General features: G+C 47.2%; 1 protein-coding gene across 1 annotated transcript in view; it reads right to left on the bottom strand.

The window, feature by feature from the left end:
* CPPED1 (calcineurin like phosphoesterase domain containing 1) overlaps nt 1-25,852 on the bottom strand; it is a 121,819-nt gene that overhangs the window by 20,754 nt on the left and 75,213 nt on the right. Inside the window, 1 exon segment of the mRNA NM_001243581.1 lies at nt 19,554-19,976. Coding sequence (NP_001230510.1) covers nt 19,554-19,976 — 423 coding nt within the window.

Here is a 25,852-nt window from a genome sequence, read left to right as displayed (position 1 = left end):
GGTAAACAAACAAACAAAAAAATGGAGGGCCATCTCCATGACCCGATAGGGGATGACTGCAAAGAAAAATGTGAATAATGTGCAGAAAAGCATAATAATAACCATGTGCAAAGGAGCCTACCTTTTGTGTAAAGAAAGGAAAACACTACGATGCGTGCAATTTACTCTCAAATAGATCGGAACAACTGTATCTGCAATATCTCTTGCAAATAATAAGAGAGTAAGGCAACTGGGGAAAAATGCCAGATACATCTGGGTAAAGGGAACACAGGGTTCTTTTGACTTGCAGCTCTTTCATAAGCTTGAAGACATTTCTGAATAAAAATTTGTTTTTTTTGTTTTCTAAAAAACAATGCATGTTGCTAAAAATAAAATCAAATACTGTAAAAATACAAGGCATTTTGTTTTAAAGGAGGAGAGAAATGTCTTGAAATCTCTTTTCCATTTTAGGAGTTCAGCGTGTACTGTTCAGATAATTTAAATGTCTATAGTAATATATCAGATGTTAGATACAGGTCTATAGAAACACAGGTACACAAATACATGTGATTTCACAAAAAATGGGATATCTACGGATTTACAGCTTGCTTTTATTCCCTCAACAATCTATCTTTTAATTGTCCCCCTCAGGACGTGCAGCTCGATCTCAGAGCTACCTGAAAACTATTTGCCGTGTGTGAAATCTAGGCAGTCAGATGATCATTCTACGCTTTAAGCTGTGAGTCTGGTGCCTCCAGAGGCTTCCAGCCCTCCAGCGACTGCCCAGGTACTTGGGGACACTCAGTGTAGCTCCTCAGAGAGCCTTGGGGGGCCCAGGGGCCGCCACCCACCGGAGAGGAAGGCACCACCATGCCCAGCCCCCACAGCCAGCTCTCAGGGGACGGCCTGTCTGGGCCTGTTTGCTGCAGGGTCATCAGCACGGGAAGGACTCCCTCAGCTTGGAAAACTCCCAAGCCAGGCAGCCCTGCCTCTGTGACTCCGACCGGGTGGGGTTGGGGAAAGGCATTATCTGCTACAATAATTGGACCCCGATCTTCTGAAGGGAACCCCAAGGCTGGCGAAGACTTCACTACCAGGAGAAGCGGTGGGCTGGGCCACCGCTGGAAACCTGGGGATCGTGCCTCCCTTTTGTGGATGTGGCACAAGGGGCAGACACCTGGTCCCCTCGGGCATCTGCTCAGATATGCGGTCCGCGAGCCGCGAGGCATCTGGCTTGTCTTGAGGATTCACAGCCTCCTCTCTGGACTCTCTCTCTCTGTTTTGCTTGGGGAGGAAGTAATGGCCCAATTATTGAAATGACCTTCACCCAAGGTCAAGAGATTTCTTTTCTCTATAGAGGATGAGCTAGAGTTGGGCAAGGAGATTTCTCTAGTTTGAAATTTCCCAGCCAGTTTTGTCCCCTAAAAAAATAGCCTTGTAGGCGTTCCCTGTGGCACAGCAGGTTCCGGATCTGGCTTTATCACAGCTGTGGCTCTGGTTGAAGCTGTGGCACAGGTTCGATCCCTGGCCTAGGAACATGCTGCAGGTGTGCCCCCCACCCCCCACAAAGCCGTAAATGCCACTTTTGCTTCCCCTAAATAATCACCAACAAAAATGATATTCCTCCCTTCCCAAGGCTCCTCCTGGCTGAATATACAAGAAGGTGGGAGGAAGGGGCATGAAACTACCATTCCCAGGGGCAGAGAAGGGGCTGGGGCGCTGTGCTCAATCTGAATGGAAGTGGAATTTCAAAGAAGAGTGGGTGGAGACAGGTGCACCACACCCTCACCTGGAGGCAGTGGAGACCCAGCTCCTGTCTGGAACATCACCTCCCCCTCCACCCACTGCACCCCACTCTAGCCGTCACCCCGCCTTTGGAGCACATGTGTGCACAGTCCTGGGTCCAGAGCGGAGCTGCTGGGAGTCGATTCTTCTCCTGTCTGAAGCCCCCAAGGATGACTGCAGGGCAGCACTGCTTCCCCACCTGGACCTGAGGATCAAGTATGCCCCCACAGTTCCCTGGTGGCCTAGTGGTTAAATGATCTGGTGTTGTCACTGCTATGGCTCAGGTTTGATCCCTGGCCTAGGAACTACGGCCAAAAAATATATATATATAAAACGCTCCTACAACCTTCAGATTCACTTCCCTTGATTTTTTTTCTACATGGGAGGTATGTTCAACTTTTCAGTTTAATTTTCCTTTCTTTCTTTTTTTTTTTTTTTTTTTTAATGGCCGCACCTGCAGCACATGGGAGTTCCCAGGCCAGGGACTGATTCAGAGCCAAGCTGGATCCTTTAACCCACTGTGCTGGGCCAGGGATTAGACCTGCACCTCTGTAGTGACTCGAGCCGCTGCAGTTGGATTCTTAACTCCCTGCGCCACAGCAGGAACGCCTAATTTTTCCCTTTCCTGGTGACATGGAAAATTAAAACCTGTGTGGAATATGCAAGAAGATGGCTGTATTTTATTAATACTCATATTTGGTTGCCAGAAAAGTCGCGGCAGCTTGGGGTACAGGATCAGGGGATGAAGGCTTGAATCTCAGCCTGCAACCGCCAGGCTGTGTGAGTGTGGCATGTCCACCAACCTCTCTGAGCCTCAGTTTTCTCCTTTTGGAAGGTAGGACTAACATCAACCACCCCCAGGTTCAGAGCCCTGCCCAAGGTCACCCGGCAGGAAGCTGCACGTGACGTTCTCAGGCGATGTTCAATAATTATACCTTCCTCTCATGCTTCTCTAAGTATCTGATCAGAAGATCTTTTTTCCATTTGCACAAATTACATCTTTTTCGCTATTCATAATTTCCTCTTTATTTTTAAAAGAAGACACCAGGCTTGCGTGTGAGATGGAGCGTGGGGCACACATGAAGGTTCCAATCCAGAGTGAACAATTTTCTAGATTTCCATCACCCGGTTTCCATGGCCTATCTTAAACACAGCTGTCAGGACAAGAGGCTCATTAAAAAGGCTGTTTTGACTGACGGCATGCTCATGTATCGAATTGGAAATCCGTCCGAAAATACTCAGGGAGGTAGACAGAGGTGGCGGCAAGCCACGGAAGGGAGATGTTATGGGGTGCTGCAGTTGAAATGTACTGGGGAAGAAGTGCTCTGGCTCTGACCGGGTGGGTCCGGAAGGGGAGCACTGTGGCCGTGGGAACGTAAGGACCTTGGAAAGGCAGGTTTCTGGTTTAGTGACTGGGGAAAGAAAGAGTCCCATCAGGCAGAGATGCACCTGCTCATGAGCGTGCTTTTCCACGAGCCCTTTAGATGGCAGTTTTCCTGGGCTGTCCACGCCCTTCTCTGCTCCCCAGATGACCACAGCCTGTGAGGACCTCAGCCACCCCACCTGCTGATGATCCCCGAGTCATTTCCCAGCCCAGACTTAGTTCTCCTGCTGTGCAGAGGACCCTTCTTCCTGATGTCTCTGCAAGTACTGCCAACCCGCTCCTTCCAGCCCCAGTGCCTGCTCCTCCACGTGCGCCTCCCTGGGCCAGCACACAGCCACCTGCTTCAGGGATGCAGGCCATGCATCCCATTCATTTCTCCATCTAAACCACAGCCCTTTCTTCTCTTTATTCTCAGGGTGGTCTTTGCGGCCACCTGGTCTGCTCGCCTTTCGGCCCCTAGATGTGTCAGGATGACATTCAGGCTGTCAAAGCTTACACAAGCAAAGGGTAAGCTGTCCATCCCATATAAAGAAAGGAGGCGGAGCAGTCAGGGCAGGTGCAGCTGTTCAAGGATTTTGTTAAGAATCCAGGCTCCTTCGGTCCTGTTCTACCATCCTCAGCTTGTGGCTTGTCCTCAAGACTGCAAGACGGCTGCAGGGCTTCCAGGCATTAGGTCCAAGTTCCAAGCACAAGGAAGAGGGAAGGGCCAATGAAAAGCTTTCCAGGAAGCCCCACTTGCTAAATCCCAGGCCTGGAACATGTGGCCACACTAGGTGTAAGGGGGTGTGGAGAGGAGTGTTTCCAGCCTGTCATACGTATGTCCTGAACAAAATCAGGAAAGGGAGAAAAAGAAAAATGTACCCTGGACAGACTGGGCAAGGGCATCTTTCTAGAATGCAAACCCTGATTGCGTCATTTCATGTAAAACCTTCCATGCTTCTCCATCACCTTGGGGCTGGATCTGGCTCCTGTTCCTGGTCATCCAACACCTGAGCCCCAGTCTAGTCACCGAGCAGCTCCGGTGCAGAGCCCGACACGTGCCCGGCTGCTTTAAGGCTCTGGCCTCAGCCCACACTGCAGGGAAAATCTCCCTGGTCAAGCTGGACTGAGTTGATTCTCCTTCCTCCTGCTCCTGGCACATCTCTCAACTTCTGTCCTGCAATTTCTTACTTCTACCCTCGGGTCCCCTACTGGCCCATGAGGACAGTGAACCAAGTCTATTTAACTAAATATCCACCCCTGGAATGAATATAGCAGAGCTGCTGCTTTATAAATCATCTGGAGGATGGATAGTCAGGCAGTGAATGCATATGTGAATTTGTGGCAACTCAGAAGCCGTATTTTAGTGGGTGTGCTGGAGGAGAAACAAATCTCCCCTCTGCCAATACTGTCTAAGGAGGAACGGAGTGCCCGTGTTTTCTGATATTACGAAAAGAATTGCCATGTTCCTGATAAAAGGAGGCCTGATCTTATTACTAACAAGAGAGTGGAACGAGCACTGACTTTGGGTCTCATCTGTCACTTAAACGCCACAGGATAAGCTACGTCACCTCCCTGAACAGCCTCGATTTTAAAAGGGGGAGGGCAATAGCTCCCTTGTGGAGCTGTGCATTGCAGAGATGATGTGTTTAGTCCCCAAAGAGGGCTCACTAAGTTGCATTGGGGACGCGATACTTTTCAGTCCTGTTTTTGAAGTCAAGTGTGAACATGGGTTCTTTCTTCCTGGCCATGGGAAATACTGCTGGTTGCCTCCCCATATCTGGGCCCGTCTCTTTGCTAAAGGGATCCTGCTTTTGCTCGGCACGTAATGGGCTGCATGCCTGGAGCCAGCAATGATGCAGTTCTCTTCCCATGGCCACCCACGCGGCTGGGAGAGGGTCTATGGCCCAGGTTTGGGTACAGAGCTGCGGGGAGATGGCTGCTTGGGGTCCCAGGGAAGGTTTTGACTCCTTGCCAGTATCCCTTTTGCTGCCTTTTGGGATCATTAGGTCTGAACACAATGCCCAGAGCCACAGCAGCCACCTGAGATGGTCCAAACTAAAGAAAGGACCACATGGGGCAGGGGAGCAGCAGAATCAGAGCAAGATCCTGGTCCCCAGCTTAGCCTGAGAGCCGAACACCCCCCCTTCCCCACCCCCTGCCAGCCTTCTACAGGAGATAATAAGTTTCCTTATTCTCTGAGCTGGGCCAGTTGGAGTTTCCTGTTAAATACAGCCAAAAGGAAGGGACACTACCCTATCCTCTTTTTTTTTTTTTTGCTTTTTAGGGCTGCATCTGCGGCTTATGAAGGTTCCCACGCTAGGGGGTCCAATTGGAGTTGCAGCTGTCAGCCTATGCCACAACCACAGCAACACTGGATCTGAGCTGTGTCTGCGACCTACACAGCAGCTCACGACAACACCGGATCCTTAAGCCACTGAGCGAGGCCAGGGATCAAACCTGCGACCTCATGGATATTAGTTGGGTTTGTTACCGCTGAGCCACAACAGGAACTCCCTACCCCATTCTTTTTAGCACAGTAACTCTTCTGCGGTGACCGGTAACCTGCGTTTCAATTCGACATAAGTTGGCCTTTGGAAGCTCTTACAAGACACTGCAAGAGGTAGCAGGGCATTCCCGGGATGGGGTGGTCAGTGGGACTCCCGCAGATCTTGTGTGGTCAGCAATGTCTGACATCCTTTTGACGGCTTGGGAAACTGCTTTCTCCGGCATCAAGCATTCAAAGGACTGAAGCGCTAGCCTAAGGCTGTGCCTGGCACAGAGGGGAGGGTGGTGCAGGGAGCTGGGTAACCTTAAGCCAGGTCTGTAGACAACTCGAGGCAGTTTGGAAGTGAGAAACAAACAACACACACCAGAGGCAGAGGGTGCTATTAGCAGATGCAAACTGAGAACAAAGAAAGAAAATCTCCTCCACCCCTAGATTCTTCCGTCTCTCACTTGTGGGTAGAAGAGATTAGGTGTGGAAAATGCTAAGTGGCATAATCTTCTGAAAGTAATTGATGGCTCTGTAACCAGTAGCCTTAAATACAGGTGTCCATGGAGACTGAGCTTAAGTACCTGGATCAGGGGCTGGGAAACCACAGCTTTTAAGGTATGTGAACTAAGCATGCGTCTTACATTTTTTAAACAGCTACATTTAGGTTTATGGAAGCATCTATGTACTGTCTTCAATTTTGCCTCTTGTCCCAGAAAGCCTAGACTATTTATGACCTGGCCCTTTACAGAAACAATCTGCCACCATCAGACAACTACAGATGTGATACATTCATTTGAGTAATTAAAAAAAAAAAAAAAAAAACTGCCAACCCCTGACCTCGACTTCCTTCTAGGGACTTTTCTTCTTATTCCTTTTTCATTTTTTTGAGAATCTTAGAAGATTCAGATGGGTTAAAAAAAAAAATACGTGTATATAAAACATTTATATTTTTATCACTCACACATAATATTAACATCTTATAAGATCTCCTTTCACAGTTTTTAAGAAAGAAAAAATTATATAATTTTTATACCTTTTTGGCCTACATCCCCTTTGACCGCCTCCTGCTGTCCCAAAATCACTTGGCGTCACTTCTAAGGAATGGGCACCTCTGGCCAGAGGGTCAGAGGCCTCAACAAAGTTAAGAACTTTGATCAGAAGACAGGAAATATGTGCAGCACAGGGAACTATATCCAATCCCTTGTGATGTAACATGATGGAAGATGAGAAAAAAATGTTTACTTATATGGATGACTGGGTCACTCTGCCACACAGCAGACACTGGCACCACACTGTAAATCAACTCTAATAATAATAAAAAAAGAAGACAGGGACACTGGATCAATCACACAGGAAGATTTCTTTCCCTTTCCCATGAAAGCAGTCTTTGCCATGATAAGTGGGCTCAGCACAGAGGAGGCAAACCCCAATCTACTGGATTAATTGAATGGGTACCCGTCTGATGGAGAGAATTGCATGAAGCCATAGTCATGAAGTAAAGGCAACTCACCTTCTACCGGAAACCACGCCCCCATCGAACAGGTAACAAGCAAAGTACTTATCTATCTTCAAATGTGATTTAAGGACGGAGGAATTCAAATATTAAAAACAAATCTAGGCATTCCCGCTGTGGCACAACGGGATCTGCGATGTCTCTGCAGTGCTGGGATGCAGGTTTGATCCCCGGCCCGGCACAGTGGGTTAAAGGATCCAGTGTTGCTAAAGCTGTGGCCGTGTAAGTTGCAGGCCCGGAAACTCCATATGCCATGGGGTGGCAAAAAAAAAAAAAAAAAGAAAGAAAGAAAGAAAAAACAAATCTATGTGTCAGGAAGTCTCTGCTCCAAAACTCCCACATCGGCTGTAATTCAAAACTTGACTCCAGGCCAGGCCCGGCCTTGCCCACACCAATTTCAGGCATTTGCTTCATAAATAAAACCACGTAAGCATTTTTATTTTAAGATTTGGGCCTGTCTGTGCATAAAGAACCTCATAACAGTAGTATTTATCACAAAGAAAGAGCAGGAAGAGTTAAGTGTGTAATAATGGCAAAAGAGTGCAAGGAACATGGTGTGTCCACGTGGCAGAAAACATCTGCGGTCTGGGGAACGTTTTTATTTTTTTTTATTTTTATTTTTTTGTCTTTTTGCTATTTTTGGCGTGGCATATGGAGGTTCCCAGGCTAGGGGTTGAATCGGAGCTGCAGCCACCAGCCTACACCAGAGCCACAGCAACGCGGGATCCGAGCCTCGTCTACAACCTACACCACAGCTCACGGCAATGCCGGATGGTTAACCCACTGAACAAGGGCAGGGATCGAACCCACAACCTCATGGTTCCCAGTCAGATTCGTTAACCACTGCGCCACAACGGGAACTCCTGGGGAACATTTTTAATGCCATGAGATAATGCTTTGTTATCGCATCACCTTATGCTTCTAAAACTCTACGGTACCATCTGAGCTATGTGCAAAGAGAATAACAAGAAAACATTAATGAATGAATTACTTATAAACTCAGCCCCCTACTAAAAACCCCTCCCTCTGGCCTGTGCAACCAGGCAGACACACCTTTAAATCACAAATCAGGCGAAAGACACAGGACTTTGTGTAAAGCTGAAGAAAGTCACACCAAGGAACTGCCTGAATCATGGGGCAGTCATCAACAAACAAGGCTCTGGCAGAATAAACACACACACACATACACACAGAAGAGAAATAATCAGATTACTGACAGATTCAGAAAAAGATCCTTGAGAAAACTGATGAAATCTGCAAATACTTTTTTCTCTTACAATAATGACCCTCAATTATGCTGCTGCCAATGTCAAATGCAGGATGCTGTCAAACAACTCTTTTAGAAAATTTAAGCCAAGAAAACCCAAGTCAATACTTGGTTCTTTCTTCACCTTAAGAGTTGGTGCATATGTACAGCAACAACCAATGTTTAATCAAATTCAAATTGAAATAAACTGATTGCCATAATGTGATCCTTTGCTCAAGATAATGTCTCAAACCAACCTTTTTTTAATCACTATTTTCTACCAGCTGTAGTCACTTTTTTTTTCTTTTTTTTTTTTTTCCAGGCTGCAGGTGTGGTATATGGAAGTTCTCAGGCTAGGGGCAGAATCAGAGCTACAGCTGCTGGCCTACACCACAGCCACAGCAACACTGGATCTGAGCCATATCTATAACCTACACCACAGCTCAATGGCAATGCTAGATCCTTAACCCACTGAGCAAGGCCAGGGATCAAATCCGAATCTCATGGATACTAGTCAGGTTTGTTTCTACTGAGCCACGATGGGAACTCCCAGTCCCCATTTTTTCAGTGAGTTTTTTCTGGTGCCCTAATCCTCAGCTCAAAGCTCACCTGGACTTGTATGCCTGAGGTGGGGGGAGCAGAGTCTGCAGGGGTGGTACAGGTTCCTCGCTGTTCCAAGAGGCATCTTTATCTGCAGCAGGCACAGTCCACCCACTGAAGATGAAAGGAAAGGCTGAGGGGCTTACCCTGAAAAAAAAGACTGCTGCTTGCTGAGGCCGGAGGGAACTCCAGACCCTGAGTAGACTCCCTGGGCCCTCACCCAGCAGGACCCCCACCCAGCAGGGCCCCTTCTGACAGGGCTGGCTGGACCGGCTCCTCCCCCAGGGGCAGCCCTGAGGAAACGCAAGTGCAGCGCGGAGCAGGAGGTGACCCGGTGGCAACTGCCCCAACACACAAAGGTCCAGCCCCTCTTATTCTGCCCAACTCGCGTGATTAAGGGGCCAGGGCCAGAGCCTTGGGACTGGAGCCCAGTTCAGCTTCTTCCTCGTTACGTGAGGCTGAGTAAGCTGCCGCATCTCTCTGAGCCTCAGTTTCCTCGTCTGTACACGCAGAAGAGCACCTACAGTATAGTAGTCAACATGTGGGAATTATTTCATGTGAAAGTGATATTAATGGTGTTTCAAATGGCTTCTGCGGTAAAACTGGTATTTGGGGATGCTGGTTACCCTGTGGTCTTTAGCACCCACTGGTGGCATAGGGTGGGGCCATCTGGGGGACATGGGACCCGGGTGTGACAATAGAGGGGTAGCAGAAAGAACAGGGTCTGGAAAGCCTTGAGTTCCTACACTCCAGCCACTCAGCAATGGGTGAGAGGTGCGAACTTGTGCAAAGGAGAAGCTTTGCTCCTCATACATCAATTTCTCTGACACTGAGTCCCTTAAAAACATTTGCCTGAAAATAATGAACACGATGACAGCACGCTGGATAATACTAATAGTGCTATCATTATTGAGCACTTCCCAGGAACCTGATGCTGTGCCAAGGTACTGGGTTATCTTATCCGATCTCCACAAAAACCTGAGCTATTATATCCCCACTTCCCAGCTCTGTGACCTGAACAAGTGATTCCGCCTCCAGGTCTTTGCTTGTCGGGAAAAGGGTGAGCACGCCGATACCTTGAGGGCTGTTGGGGAGGCTCTCATGACAATCATGGGAGCAAGGAAGAACTGAACATGAGCCATGGCTCTAAGAAACTTGTTCATCTTCTGCCTTTTTCAGGAGAAAACCTGCTTTTAGCTGCCTTCGGTGGCATCATGGAGGAATAGAGGTTAAGCCCTTGGAGGGAGACAGACCACAGGGCCCCACCCAGGCAGGTGGTCCAGCAGGAGGCTCGTGGCTCAGGCAGCAGGACACCTGCCCTGGACTCAGCCCCTCCCCTCTGGGCAGCATTGCAGCAGGGACCCCTCACTTGGATTTCCCAAGGTGCTTAGGGGAGTGCCTTGTGCAAAGGAGACACTTAGGAGTTCTTTTCCTTCCTCCTGTGTGTCTATAATTTAAATCTGAAATGGACTCAGGTTCCTTACTGCTGTCAGCATGGGTTCTTCACTGTTTACTGCTGATACGATCACCGTTACCCAGGCTGTGATGATGGGGGACATTGGGGGCTTTACCCAAATAGGCACTGCTCTTTTACTTCCAAATGAATCACCAATATACAAACATTTCTGTTCTGTAAAATTATACAACAAAACAAAAGCAATTTCCAGCTCATTTTATGTAGCAATATTCTAAATATTCATCTATAGTGTTAGTCACAGTGGGAATAAATGCCTTTTTTGTTTTTTTTCTTTTCAGGGCCACACTGGTGGCATAGGGAAGTTCCTGGGCTAGGGATCAAATCGGAGCTGCAGCTGCCGGCCTACACCACAGTCAAAGAACTCGGGATCTGAGCCACGTCTGCCACCTATGCTGCACCTTGCAGTTACACTGGATTCTTAACTCACTGAGCGAGGCCAGGGATCAAACCTGCATCCTCACCAATATCATATTGGGTTCTCAACCCCCTGAGCCACAACGGGAACTCTGATAAGTACCTTTTAAATGAAAGCAAGTTCAGTAAATTGAAAACAAAAACAAAACTCAAACTAGTATAGGAGATAAGTATTTAGCTAAGCAAGAGATTTTTCAATTTTACAAAGGAATCCCACTGCTCATTTGAAAATGACATTGCTATTTAAAAAACATGACCTAAAAAGAAAAGACAGACATTTTGACTTCATAAACTTAAACAGACACTGCTGTTTCCAATGCACTTGTGGCTCCTTTTTGAAACGTCGCAATGGGATTTTTCAACGAGATTTGGAATTTTTTGTTGGAGGGAGGTATTACAGCACTCTGTTTTGTGAGTTCCCATCCTGGGCGCCCAACACAGTCCCCGTGCTCTTTCTTGAATGGATAAATGCTGACTTAACTTTGGGAACCAGCCGCACACATTTACACATGCCAGATTCTCAATTTATAAATATTTACCATCAGGACTTGATTTTAACTTTAATTAGCCCAACTGTTAAGGATACCTCCAAAGTGAGCAGTGTAATCCATCACTTCACACCAGATGTAGCTTCCGCAGTTGGTCTTTTATCTTGGTTTGTAGTGAATGAAACACAGACATCAGATGACTAAAGCATGATGTTTTATGGTGAATTGATAAAACATAAAACAGATCAAACCTTGAAGATGAATTAAAGACAATACGTACATTAAAGAGGGTAAAGTTTCCTCCAGCTGATAGGCCCCCAGAAACCCTGCATACTACAGATGCTTTAAAAAAGCCCAGGAAGACAGTTTTTGCATGTGTGCATTTTAAACAGAGGGCTTCATCGGACGAGATTTGCTGTGGACCCATTTGCTGGATTCAGAAAAATCTGACTATGGAGTTCCTGTTGTGGCGCAGTGGTTAACAAATCTGACTAGGAACCATGAGGTTGCAGGTTTGATCCCTGGCCTTGCTCGGTGGGTTAAGGATCCGGCGTTGCCGTGAGCTGTGGTGTGGGTTGCAGACTCGGCTCGGATCCCTTGCTGCTGTGGCTCCGGCGTAGGTTGGTGGCTACAGCTCTGATTAGACCCCTAGCCTGGAAACTTCCATATGCCATTGGAAGCAGCCCTAGAAAAGGCAAAAAGACAAAAAAAAAAAAAAAATCTGACTATGAAATTATGCATTCCAAGGCTAACACATTAATGCATGAGGTGGGTGCTTTCCAAAAACAAATGCAGAATCAAATTGTCTCACTAAATTCCACAGGCATTTTCCATCTAGTCTAGTGCTTCCCAACTTTTTAAATTAATATCCCCTTTTGATAAAACTGAAAAGACCCTGAATTCCTCATTCACCCTGAAGCTTTTCAGACTCCATGAGACACAGCCTACCTTCCTGCAGAGCCCACAGGCCAAGAGTTTTGTTTTGTTTTGTTTTGTTTTTTTGTCTACACTTCCTGTAGTTTGTAAATGAACTGAAAGAATTGGAGTTCCCTTGTGGCTCAGAGGTAATGAACCATAGTATCCATGAGGACATGGGTTCAATCCCTAGCCTTCCTCAGTGGGTTGAGGATCCGGCGCTACTGTGAGCTGTGCTGTAAGGTCACAGATGCCGCTTGGATCTGGAGTGGCTGTGGTGCAGGCCAGCAGCTGTAGCTCCCATTCAACCCTTAGCCCTAGAAACTTCCGTATGCTGTTGGATGTGGCCCTAAAAAGATAAATAAAAAAAAAAAAAAAGAATTGAAAAGAATTGCTAATTGCTCCTTTTTCAGTATATAAAGTTACATTAGCAAACTGCAAGCAGGTTCCCAAACTCCACGTGCCCCTCCCTGCCTTACACCCTCACAGACACTGCCCCCTCCTGCCAGCACCCAGGGGTGGGGAGTTTGGCTCTAAGGGAAGGAGGAAGCCCGGTTAAGCTCACTTGCCTCTGTGGGCTCACACCGTGGTCCAGGGTCAGATAACAACAAACCACCCTTTGTCAGGCACAGGCCCCGTCCCAGGCCCTGGTGCTAAGCTCCCTCCCTTCACAGGTGTCTCACACCAACCCTATGAAGTGGAGACCCCCACTTGACAAATGAGTGAACTAAGGCAGAAAGACATCCAGCAGATTATGTGAGGCCACGGTGCTGGGGAGGGGCACCAAAGGAACTGAATCCAGGTCTGTCTGAAGCCAAAGCCTGTCCACTGACCTGAGATGTTCTATGACCTGCCCTGCCCTGCCCTCGTGAACATGTCCCCCCAGGTACCGCATCACAAGCTCTGCTTCGCCTGCAAACCACCTGTGCTATTTGTCACTTACCACTTCTCTTTCACTTTTTGTTTTTTTCTTTTTAGGGCCACACCTGAGGCATATGGAAGTTTCCAGGCTAAGGGCTGAATCGGAGCTGCAGCTGTTGGCCTCCCCGACGGCTCACAGCAATGCAGGATTCAAGCCACACCCGCGACCTATGCTGCAGCTTGTGGCAATGCCGGATCCTTAACCCACTGAGCCAGGACAGGGATCGAACCTGCTTCCTCACAGATACCATGCCGGATTCTTAACTCGCTGAGCCACAACGGGAATGCCCCACTTTTCCTTCACTTGATGAACTAGTTATAGTTTTTTTCTAACACACATTAAACACCCACACATTTGATTTTAAGTGCCCCCCGGAACCCTCCCACCCTCACACCATGTCGTGGGCCTCCTGCGAGATGAGCCTCAGCCAGGCGTGCCCTCCACTGAGGAACCTGGGGTTCCTTCCAGGCAGAGTCGTGACAGTGGGGTCACCAGAGGCATGCTGGAGTTAGGCAAGGTCTTAGGGGAGAGAAAGCACATCACGCTGTATCAGGGACATTTCTTTTTGGTCTTTTTGCTATTTCTTTGGGCCGCTTCTGCGGCATATGGAGGTTCCCAGGCTAGGGGTTGAATCGGAGCTGTAGCCACTGGCCTACGCCAGAGCCACAGCAACGCGGGATCCGAGCCACGTCTGCAACCTACACCACAGCTCACGGCAACACCAGATCGTTAATCCACTGAGCAAGGGCAGGGACCGAACCCGCAACCTCATGGTTCCTAGTCGGATTCGTTAACCACTGCGCCACGACGGGAACTCCGGGGACATTTCTTGAAGCCAAGGAAGGGAAAACTATGGCCTGCAGGTACACTGCCTGTATTGTATAAAGTTTTTCTGAAACACAGTCGTGCCCAGTTTAGCATCTGTTTTCATGCTACGGAGACCAACGCAAACAGAATGTTTACTGTCCCACCCACTGCAGGGAAGGTTTGCGAACCCCTCTTGAGGCGGTGCATCCTCCAGAGGGGTCGGCAAGCCCATCCAAAAGTCAGCTGCTAAATACAAACCCAGAGGTATGAAGGATACTGCCTGTGATGCTGCTAAGCAGATGTGAATCAAGTTAATTCAATTCCACAGTCATTTACTGAGGGGCTACTATGTGAGAGTCCTGGCTAGGGGCTGGGCTTACAGGGGTGAACATAGCTGGGACTCCACTTCTGGGAAGAAACAGGTAATTTTACCACAAATCAGAATTCAATGTCAGAGGAGGAGTGGATACCTCATCTTCCCTGTTAAGCAGACCTTGGAAACCAGGCTCTTTTGTTCTTTAAAACTTTGAAACTCGGAGTTCCCATCGTGGCGCAGTGGTTAATGAATCTGACTAGGAACCATGAGGTTGTGGGTTCGGTCCCTGGCCTTGCTCAGTGGGTTAACGATCCGGCATTGCTGTGAGCTGTGGTGTAGGTTGCAGATGCAGCTCGGATCCCGCGTTGCTGTGGCTCTGGCGTAGGCCGGTGGCTAGAGCTCCGATTGGACCCCTAGCCTGGGAACCTCCACATGCCTTGGGAGCAGCCCAAGAAATGGCAAAAAGACAAAACAAACAAACAAAAAAAACACTTTGAAACTCTAAACCTATAAGGCTACCGGGGCTAACATCTCTTGCACACCTTTTTTTTTTTTTTTTTTTTTTTTAAGCATAAACACAGATGAAACTATAACTCTGTGAAATTACTCATTAGCTTTTACAGGAAAGATCAACTTATTGGAATTTTTCATAATTGCCAAACTCGCTCTGGGCTTTCGACTACACAGTTCTAATCTCTACGTTGAAGATGGAAAAAAGAAAAGCTATCGGGACATCAAGGGAAACAGGGTCAGTTAAAGAGCCAGACTTTTGAGTTTTAAAATTGAGCTTTTAAATTGGAATCGTATTAACTGGGTCACGTATTAACCTGCTGCTGAAAAAGGCATGAGGGACAGAGACAATGGCCAGGTTCGACCAACATTTCATTACCTACTGTCTTTGCAACTCCAACGGGGTATCAGGTGAATTAGGGAGAAAACCAATTTCTACCTCCCGTGGATGTGATGAAATTGATTATCCTCGGGCAGAGCCAAAGAAGATGGAAAATAACCGTGCCGCTTCGGATCTGTGCATCTGTCCCATCCCGATAACTGTTTATTTGTACTGGCTATTGACAGCGTTTCTGTATCCTACAAAGGAGGTAGGCTTTTTTTTTTTTTTTTTTTAAATTGAGCCTCAAAAGTAGACACCGAATGCCTCCGTTTCTAAGGAAACCTGAGCTCGCTGAAGCTGGAGGCTTTGCCTCACAGAATGCATCCCCACACACGGTGGCCCGTTGTATGGTAACATCCCTCCTCCTCCTTTACCTCATCCCATTTAACAAATTAATGCAACAATGTGAGATGATTGTTGACGCTCGTTATTAAATCATTTATTCATCCCACACAATGATTCAGAATTATTCATTCAGCTCGCTGGGAGGAAGCGGGGTGTTACCTCTACGGCGGCTTGAGGAGGGATGTGCTCTTTAAAAGGATATTTTATAACAACACAATTATCATAATTAAAAGCTACCCTGATATCCTGATGAGCTTTTGACATATTTCTGAGTACTGGCATTTTAGCACAAGGAGATAAATGAGACTGAAATAGTATTAGGGAATAATATTGCTGTGGGGGGGAAAAAAAAAGCTGGAGGCAGTATTAAATACCATCTGTCATCATTACCCCCAATTTGATCATGGTCTTTAAGTTAATGACTTTAACGAAATGTCACTTGAACTTCTGGCTTTCCCAAATGAGTTCAAGAATCACGTGGCTATGACCTGAGCAATCTCCAGCATCCCTGAGTTGTGGGGGCCTGCGTTCCCCCTGAGAGCCCACCTCCCTGTGCTTCCAAACCTAGCAGGTCACGTAGGCTCCTGTGACCACGTCTGACCCCCATCTTTTCCCAACGCTGCCCATGGTTTGTTCGGAGTTTGAAAGGTATTAAACAAAGGGCATCGGTTTGGTGAGCCACTCAAAGTGACAGGAGGCTGCAGGAAGGGCACCGCTCTCATTGCTTCTATCTGCTCAGCAGGGCTAGGTGAAGAGCCCAAGGCCAGCGGCCAAGAAGAGCAGGCCCACTCACAGGTGAGGTGGTGTCTGGTGGGGACAGTGGGGGCCATGTGGGGAGAGAGCAATCGGCTGCTGCGGGAACCTGGAAAGCTGGCATGTGATCAGAGAGAAGCAGCCTCACCCAAAACGGAAGGACCAGGAGGTCACGTGATGTGTGCCCGACACTCGGGACGCACCACGGAGCAGGGCCGCTAATTAGAGGAACGGAGCAGGGCCGCTAATTAGAGGAACGAGCTAGGCCGGTCAGCCACCCAGGGAGGGAGGGAGCAAGAGTCAGAGGGTCAATCCTTCACTCATTCCACAAACGCGGAGGAAGTGTTTATCATGAGCAAAGGCCTGAGCGAGGCCTCCCCTGTGCTCTGGGGGCTCAGAGTCTAGGGGGACTTTGGACAAGTCAACACTTACAAATGCTGGGATGGGGGGAGGGAAGCTGAGGAAGAAAGTGGGTGGCAGGGGGGCTGCGGGCACCTCATAGGTAAAGATGAGAGGCCACACTGGCCAGTGAAGAGGCAGAGACAATGGTGAAGGGTAACGAGCCGGCCTTACCTAGGGTAGAGGGGGCCTCAGAAGGGTGGATGCTGTGAGGCTTCATGCCCTCTGGCTATAGGTGGAGAACGGACCAGAAAGGAGCAAGAGGGGGAACCAACTGAGAGCTGCTATGACCCAGATGAAAGGGGAGGGTGACCCAAAGAAGTGGACAGGCTAAGGGGATAGGAAAGAGGCAGCATTAAAGGGACATGAAACATCCATCTTCCTGGGCAATGAGGAGATGAGACAAATGCCATTAAGAGCTGATAAGATTATTTACAGTTGCCAAGAAGGAAGCAACCCATCAACAGACAGCTGGACACACACAGTGGAGTATTACTCAGCCATAAAAAAGAACAAAATAATGCCATTTGTAGTAACATGAATGGACCTAGGGAATATTATGCTCAGTGAAATAAGACAGAGAAAGACATATAATATATGGTATCACTTATATGTGGCATCTAGAAAATTACACAAATGAATGGATATGCCAAATAGGAATAGACTCATAGACACAGAAAACAAATTTGTAGTTACCAAATGGGAGATAGAAGTGGGGAAGGATGGATTAGGGGTACTGGGATTAACAGATACAAACCACTATATATAGAATAGATAAGCAACAAGGATATACTATAAAGCACAGGGGATTACACTCAATATAATATAATGGAGTATAATCCGCAGAAATATTGAATCACTATGCCATACACCTGAAACAAACACAAGACTATAATTCCACAATACTTCAATTAAAAAAAAAAAAAAAAGGAGCAAAAAGAAAACTCGGGGCTAGGTGCCCTGCTCTGTCTCAGGCTCAGCAACCTCCTATTGTAATTCGGCCTCCATTCCAGGTGGCTCTGCCTCCGGGAAAAGACTGCACTGCTGGGGTTTAGGAGAGGGTTTCAATCTTGCTCTAAATTAATCAAATGACATTCTGGTGGCAGATATCGGTATCTGTGAGCTGGGTCCATAGGAGCCCAAGTCCAGGACACAGCCCAGCCCCAAGCGTGCCAACAATTTCTTCCTGAGCTCATGAGGCTGCAGGCTTAAGAGGGGATGTGGCTGGTGCCACCCAGATGGAATGCCACCTTCTGGGGTTCCTGATGGGTGGGTAGGCATCCCCTGTCCCACCCCACCCCCACCAGAGTCCCTCTTAGAGTTGAGGGCTCTCTCTTTATAAATGTCCCCAGGTCTCAATATTCAGGGGTGCTCATGGCAGCACGCACTCCATCCTACAACAGGAAGCCCAGAACCACCCGCCACTCCACGACGTGGTTGACAAGAACAGAGAACAAAGAGCAGCCACGGGGACGGCATGTGCACCATTTAACATCTGCTATGAAAGGAATCATTTCAGGGGCATTAAATGTTCTCTCCGGCATTATTCTCTGTTACAAAATAGTCTCTGCGGTGGTGCTGATGCCATCTTGACTCTTCATTTCCCTGTCATCCAAAACGGGTTTTCTGCATCAACTCAAGCCTGGCATATGATTTCAAAGGCCTTAATAGAAGTTTTCCAACTTCATCTCCATGGAACAGTTGGAAAATGTCTCCAATTATGCAAGCTCTTTGTAAAATGCCTCCAAAATACAGAAGGGCTTATTGTACTTCTCACAAGTAAATGTGAACACATTTAATGCTCAAGATGAAAAGAGTGTCAGGATTTTTTTTTTTTTTTTTTTTTTTTTAATGAATGCTTGCTACTTACTGGGTCAGGCCACCTCCTTCTCCCTGGCCCTAACACAGAATATATTTAAATTTTTGAAGAGTTTGATGAAGGACACTCTGGAAAGATCTTGAAAGGAGGCATTGGGACCAAGACCAGACACAGGATTTGTCAAAACTGGAATCCTGCCAAGTCGCGAGGGATGGAGGCAATCAGCTCAGAACACACATTTCTCCTGAGAGGGAGGCAACAGGTGCCAGGAGGAGAAATAAGGCAGGTGGCAGGTATTGCACATGACACCATCGAGAGTGGAGATCTCTACAAAGGGAGTGTCTTCTTTGTGTGTGTGTGCATGTGCAAATACGTGCGTGTGCATGTGTCACATGCATAATCAGCTTAAAATTCACAGCAGGGTAAGATCAAACGACATAGACCTCACCTCCTGATTCTGGAGGAGAACTCACTAAAGGAATACTGAGGAGGCTCCAGCACCTGCCCATGACAGCCACCCGCCAGGATTTCTCAGGTTACGTCCCAAACTGGTAGAAGTTTGGCTCTTAAGTATCACCTGCCCTTGGGCAAATTCCTGCTTCCCAGAGGTGAGAAAAGATATCCCTGGCATCTTCCTCCACCTGGGGCGCAAATAGCCACACTCAGACCCTGCCCCGCTCCCCCACAACCTCCTGGGTGCAGGGTCTCATCCTCAGTGGTGAGCAGCTACAACTTCAGGGCTCAGCTAGGGCCTGTTCTAACGCTTTCCAGGCTACTGCTCACTGGATCCCCAGAGAAGATGCTCGAATCCTTCCCACGAGCATCCTCTGTGTATTCCTCCCTTAGATGAGGACTCTCAGGCCACACAGCCAGGGAGTGGCAGAGCTGGGACTGGAACCCAGTTCCGCCCGAAGTCCCATCCTCGTTCCCCTTTGCTAGGCTGCAGAGGGGCAGGGGAAGGATCTGGCCACCTCTTCTCCAGAACCACCCTTCCACCTAGACACCTGGGGGTCCAGGCGCTACCTGCTCTGGCGAACTTGTCTGCCATCTCCTTCCGCACGGACGTGGTGAGGTTGAAGTAGTCGTCCTCCTCATCGATGCTCTGCAGGAAGAGCGGGATGTGCTGGAAGACGATGGCGTGCCGGCACGCGCGCCGGCGGGCGACGCTCAGCTGCTGGTCCAGCCACTGGTCCTGGGCCTGCTTCAGGGCGGGGCACCTGGAGGCGTCGAACAGGAACTGGGAGTTGAGCACGAGGAACAGGACGCCCCCCACCCAGAAGCTGAAATAGTCGTCCCCCCACGTCTGCTGGAACTCCGCGATGGTCTCGGGGGTGGGGATGTTGCCCACGTCGTGGTTGCCGCTGACGAAGACCAGCGGGATCTCGCCATCCACCGCCTTGAGCACGCGCTGCAGGTCCTTCGTCTGCTCCTTCCGCCAGGGTGTTCCTGGAAGAGTGAGAGTCATGTCCCTAAAATGACCGAGTCTGTTTATGCCCTCGTTAGCATCAAATAACACAGAATAACCTACAAATCCACTCAACATTGGAAACGGCAGAAAGTAGTCCTGCGTGAAAAGCAAATCAGGAGTTCCCCTTGGGACTCAGTGGGTTAAGAACACGTTGTTTTCTCCGTGGGGATGCAGGTTCAATCCCTGGCCTCACCCAGTGGGTGAAGGATCCCAGGTTGCTGTAGCTGTGGTGTAGGCTGGCAGCTGCAGCTCCGATTTAACCCTGGTCTGGGAACTTCCATATGCTGCAGCAGTGGCTGAAAAAGGAGGGGCGAGGGAGTTCCCGTAGTGGCGCAGTGGTTAACGAATCCGACTAGGAACCATGAGGTTGCGGGTTCGGTCCCTGCCCTTGCTCAGTGGGTTAACGATCCCGCGTTGCCGTGAGCTGTGATGTAGGTTGCAGACGCGGCTCGGATCCCGCGTTGCTGTGGCTCTGGCGTAGGCCGGTGGCTACAGCTCCGATTCAACCCCTAGCCTGGGAACCTCCATATGCCGTGGGAGCGGCCCAAGAAATAGCAACAATAACAACAACAACAACAACAACAACAACAAAGACAAAAAAAAAAAAAGACAAAAAAAAAAAAAAAAAGGAGGGGCGGGAAGAAAACAAATCAAGTGGGGTGGGAACCTCTCTCCCCCTTCCTGCGGAAATTCCGTGTGGAAGCAGCCATCTGACACAGTGCTTTGGATTGAATGATGGTGGAGGCTCATTCCGACTGAATATTAGTGAAGCTGAATTTCCTTCAGTTGAAAAACTTACGGTTTCCAAATGAGACAGGTTGGGGGGTGCGGGGATGTACTGAGGGTTTGGGATGGACATGCTGTAAAATTTGGTTGTAATGATTGTGGTACACCTATAAATGTAATAAAATTCATTAAGTAATAAAAAAACAGAAAGCTTTAAAAAAAAAAAGTCCTTTCATAATTGGCATTTCTTACAGTTGTGCTACTTGAGTTCTTTCCCTATTTTTGTCATAGGCTTAAAAGATGTGAATGCATTTTTATCCATTGATGTGAACTGGGCAGGAAGAGTGGGAAAAAATAAAAATACAAAAATAGCTCTGGAAATAGAACCTCTTTTGTGGTTTTGAGCTTTGTGATAAAAGTTAAAAAAAAAAAAGAAAAGAAAATGAGTATAAATAGCTGTGACTTTCCTGCCCTGTGTCAAGAGGTCATCAAGGGCACCCCTGAGGTGTGTCGACCGAGCTCTGAATGCTAGTCTCTGATGACAGCTATATAAGTGATTCTTAGCATACACATGACCCTGGAGACTATGTGACCACCTTTACCAGAAAACGTCTTAGAATCTGAGCGGCTACATCCACTGGGCACGAGCATCCTGCCAAACCCTGCCGATATGGGCAAGAGGCATGTTATGCCCCACTGACAGCATGTAAGTGTGCAGGGCCCAGTGTCTGCGTGGGAAGCACACTGCCCCCTGCACTCAACGTCCGTATGGAGATGATCACTCGGACAAAGAGCTGTGAACCATATGGGTTCCCTTCTCCTTCAGGTTCCTGGCCTCCATTTGTAATTTGGATACTTCCTGGAATAATGTATTAAAACTTTAATAAATGAGTTTTGAAATGATTAATTCTTTTTTTTGGGGGGGTGCTAATTTACTCAACAAACATTTACAGAGGACCGGCTATGGATAAGGTATTGATTTCTTTACTGGGGTGAACTGTGAGCCAGAGAGACTCAAATCCTTCCTTTCAAAGTGGTGAGTCAGATAATTTGTCAAGTAAATGACAGAAGCACACCCATCTGTATCAGATGTTATTAACATGGTTGAGAAAGGCAAAGCAGGGGAAGGATGTAATTCCTGTTAGCTTGGAGGAACACGCTGCAATCCCGCAAAGACAGCCTTAGAAAAATGACGAAGGAGTGCAGCCCAACTTGGCAGGGGGTGATAAAAACGCTCCTGAAAAATCCTGCCAGAAGCAGATGAAAAATATACCCAGCATTCCATCTTCGTCACGAATTAAAAGGACAGGGGGAAAGTCTTCACGAAGCAGTTATAGCTAAGAAAGGAGACCATCAAGCAGAAATCGAGGAATTTGGTCTCCATGGGCAGATGTGAAAGAGGAACTGAATCCCTACAACTCAGGAGAAGGTGAAAAAGACAAAGCCGTGTCAGAAATTACAACCCCAAGGAGACAGCAGTAGTGAGATTTCCTTTACAGCCAAGTATATGCCTGTGTTTCCAAACGTCCCGTGTGAGCATAGAAAGAACCTGTATTCTCTCACTTGTGGATGCAGAGTCCCTCATATTTCCACTCCACTCAGACTTGTTCAAGGGATGATCCAAGGCTCCTACATCCTTATTCTTTGCTTTTGGCCTATTGATCTGTATCAGTTTCTGAGACTGGGTCAGGTGTCACTGTAATTATGGATCGATCCACGTCTCCCTGGCATTCGGCCAAGCGTGGGGCTCCCTTACTCTCTTAGCTATGTTATTAGACAGATAAGAGTTCAGAAGTCCCATATCTCACGGAAATGTTTTTATATTTAATGCTAACAAGATACATACATAAAATGAAAAGAAAGAAGTAGGTCTATGCGGATGTTCTGGAAAAGTCTATGCATTACATTAAAAAGCTAAGACAAGGAGGAATAAAAATCACACATAAATTTTTAAAAGGCTCACACATGCTCGTGTATTATGGAGAGAGCGTCTTGAAAAATACAAAGGAAAAAGTTAACTCTGGTTAAATCTGGGAAACAGAAGTGGGGAGTGAAGGAGACTTTCACATTTGGTTAAAACCCTTTATACTACATTTTAAAGATTCCTTCTTTCCTTTCTTACTCATATTTTCCAAGCTTATGTATCATTTTCACTTAGAAAACGAATTTTTTTTTATGGCCACACCCACGGCATATGGACATTCCCAGGCTAGGGGTTGAATCAGAACTATAGCTGCCAGCCTACACCATAGCCATAGCCTTCATTTGGGATCCAAGCCACATCTGTGACCTACGCTGCGGCTTGTGGAGATGCCAGACCCTTAACCCAATGAATGGGACCAAAGATCGAACCAGCATCCTCATGGATATTAGTTGGGTTCTTAATCTGCTGAGCTACAATGTGAACTCCAAGAATTAAATTTTTACAAAAGGGAATTAATTTTTTTAAAGCTTGTGTATTATTTTCATTAAAAAAAAAAAAAAGAAAGAAAAAAGAAAAAAATCCTTAGCTCCAGGATCCTAAGGTCTAGAGAAGGTTCAGGGGATCCTGATCCCTTGGGTGGGTGCTGGGGAAAGGCTGGCTGACCCACAGGAGGAGCTCAGGTGAGAGGAGAAGCAGGTCCTGCCTGGCACTGGGGAGCAGGAAGCCTCCCCTCAGGGGTGCTGGGGATTTGGCTACAGCCCCCATCTGCCTCCTCACTGGTCCTGGTTTGAAGAGGCCATTAATCTAATGTTGCTTCCTGAGCAGACCTTGGACTGTGGGCATTTGTACCGACTCACGCATTCCCCTCTAAGACCCTACTGGTCAGTTCTTTTCCCATGTGAAGAGGTTGCCAGTGAGGACGGATCCTTTATGGCCCTGAACATGATAAACCATCTCAAAGGGACTCCACGAGCCAAGGCTGATTCATCACTACTTTCCTTAGCCAGTTTTCTAAAAGACCCCATGGATGTCTTCTTTCCTTCCATTCATGTTGACTTGGGGGTGGGGGGAGGTTTCTGAGAGGCACTGTTCTAAGAACTGTATGTGTACTAGCTCAGTTGACGACCAGTGGGGAACTTGAACTTGGTGCTCCAGCTCAGAGAGCTGCCTCTCATTACAGTGTCCTGGTCACAGTGTATTATAAAGTCCTGATCCACAGGACGAGGGCTTTATAATACACTGGGGTGAAGAGTGTCTTCCACTGTTTTGCCAAAGATTCATCACAATGCTTCACATACTGACTGAGGCAGACACAAAACGGTTCAAGGAGCTAATGACCATGCACTGAAAAGTGAAAAATGGGCACTTCAAAAGAAAGACTTATTCAGGAATTCCCATCATGGCTCAACGGTTAACGAATCTTGACTAGGAACCATGAGGTTGCGGGTTCGATCCCTGGCCTTGCTCAGTGGGTTAGGGATCTGGCATTGCCGTGAGCTGTGGTGTAGGCTAAAGACACTGCTTGGATCCCACATTGCTGTGGCTCTGGTGTAGGCTGGCAGCTACAGCTGCAATTAGACCCCTAGCCTGGGAACCTCCATATGCCGCAGGAGCGGCCCCAAGAAATGGCAAAAAGGCAAAAAAAAGAAAGACTTATTCAGAAGTTGGAAAGGAGACCTTGTCTACAAAGCAATCTATAGTGAGGAGCTGAGAATTATACATAATAACAGGATGTTTGAGAGTTCCCATTGTAGCTCAGCAGGTTAAGAACCCAACTAGTATCCATGAGGATGCGGGTTCAATCCCTGGCCTCTCTCAGTGGGTTAAGGTTCTAGTGTTGCTGTGAACTGTGATTGTAGGTTGCAGATACTGCTCAGATCCCGTGTTGCTGTGGCTGTGGTGTAGTCTGATGTGATCCCTAGCCTGGGAACTTGCATATGCCATAGGTGTGGCCCTAAACAAACAAAAAAAGCAAAAAGAAAAATAATAGGATTTTCCCCCCCAACTTTAGAGGATGCTGATGTTGGGGAAATCACAAATATTTCCCCAGTAACCTGTTAAAAAACATGATGTCTTGGGATTGGTAGATGTTCAAACTATTACATTTAGAATGGTTAAACAATGAGTCCTACTGCACAGAAGAGGGAATATATCCAGTCTCTTGGGACAGAACATGATGGAAGATAATATGAGAAAAAGAATGTGTATATATATACACACACACACATATGTATGGCTGGGTCACTTTGCTGTACAGAAGAAATTGTCACAACATTATAAACAGACTATACTTGAATAATAATTTAAAAAATGAAGTCCATCTTCCCTGGATCCCCTTAATCAAAGATAAACCTCTCTTGTGCAGCTTTCCCAGAACTTTCTATACCATCTTGGAGGCAAGATGTGGATGTGAGTTCTGTTACACCTGGGTTTGTACCTTGGCTCTTACCCCTTATAAGCTGTGTGGCTTGAGCAAGTCACTTGCATCCTCTGAGCTTTGGTCGCAAGGTGTGTGAAGGGGGAATAATTCCCCACCCCTCAGAATAAGGCAGCTGTAAGGAGTCACACCAAGATGATTTCCAGAGTTTTGTACAAACAGGTATGCAAAATGTGAATTGTTTTCCCTCCACCCCACACCGAAATACATCAATCCCTCCCTCTTTATCAGTGACCCAACCATGTACACAGAGCAATCAATATATGACTTTTGAAGGAACAAAAGCATTCTCCAGGGATATAAATAATTTTTAGGTGAGAGTTTCAAAGTGAAGGAGTACATTCGAGATGATAAGGAGTCAAGTTTAACAAAAACATTTGTATCATGTTCAACACACTCATTTGTGTATATCAGAATTTCCTTAGGGTCAGAATATCAGGAACCCTTTAGAATCAACAAGCTGATAGCATATCTCAGCACAGCTTCCTTAAAAAGTCTAATATTGTAGCAAAGCTCAAAGCCAAACCTCACTAGCACCAGGAGCAGAAAAAAAATGGAAACCTGGCCAAGGATACAGAGCTCCCATGAGTTTATTATTAAGCAAGGCTCTGTGCTTCACAGAAAAGATAGGGAGGCGAGCAGGAAATTAAGACCTGGCTACATTAAAAAAAAAAAAATGCAAGAAATGACTCAGAAGAGAAGGAAAAGGATTATTTTGGAAAGATCTTCAAACTGGATGAGAGGCATCTGCTGAGAAGTGGGTGCCG

The sequence above is a fragment of the Sus scrofa genome, chromosome 3, assembly GCF_054392235.1.
Source record: "Sus scrofa isolate SSC_HxYL_T2T_F1_AM1 chromosome 3, Sscrofa_HxYL_maternal_Yorkshire_Landrace_v2.0, whole genome shotgun sequence".
NCBI classification, from domain to species: domain Eukaryota; kingdom Metazoa; phylum Chordata; class Mammalia; order Artiodactyla; family Suidae; genus Sus; species Sus scrofa.
The sequence above is the reverse complement of the archived record's forward strand: the minus strand, read 5'-3'. Positions and strand labels throughout refer to the sequence as shown.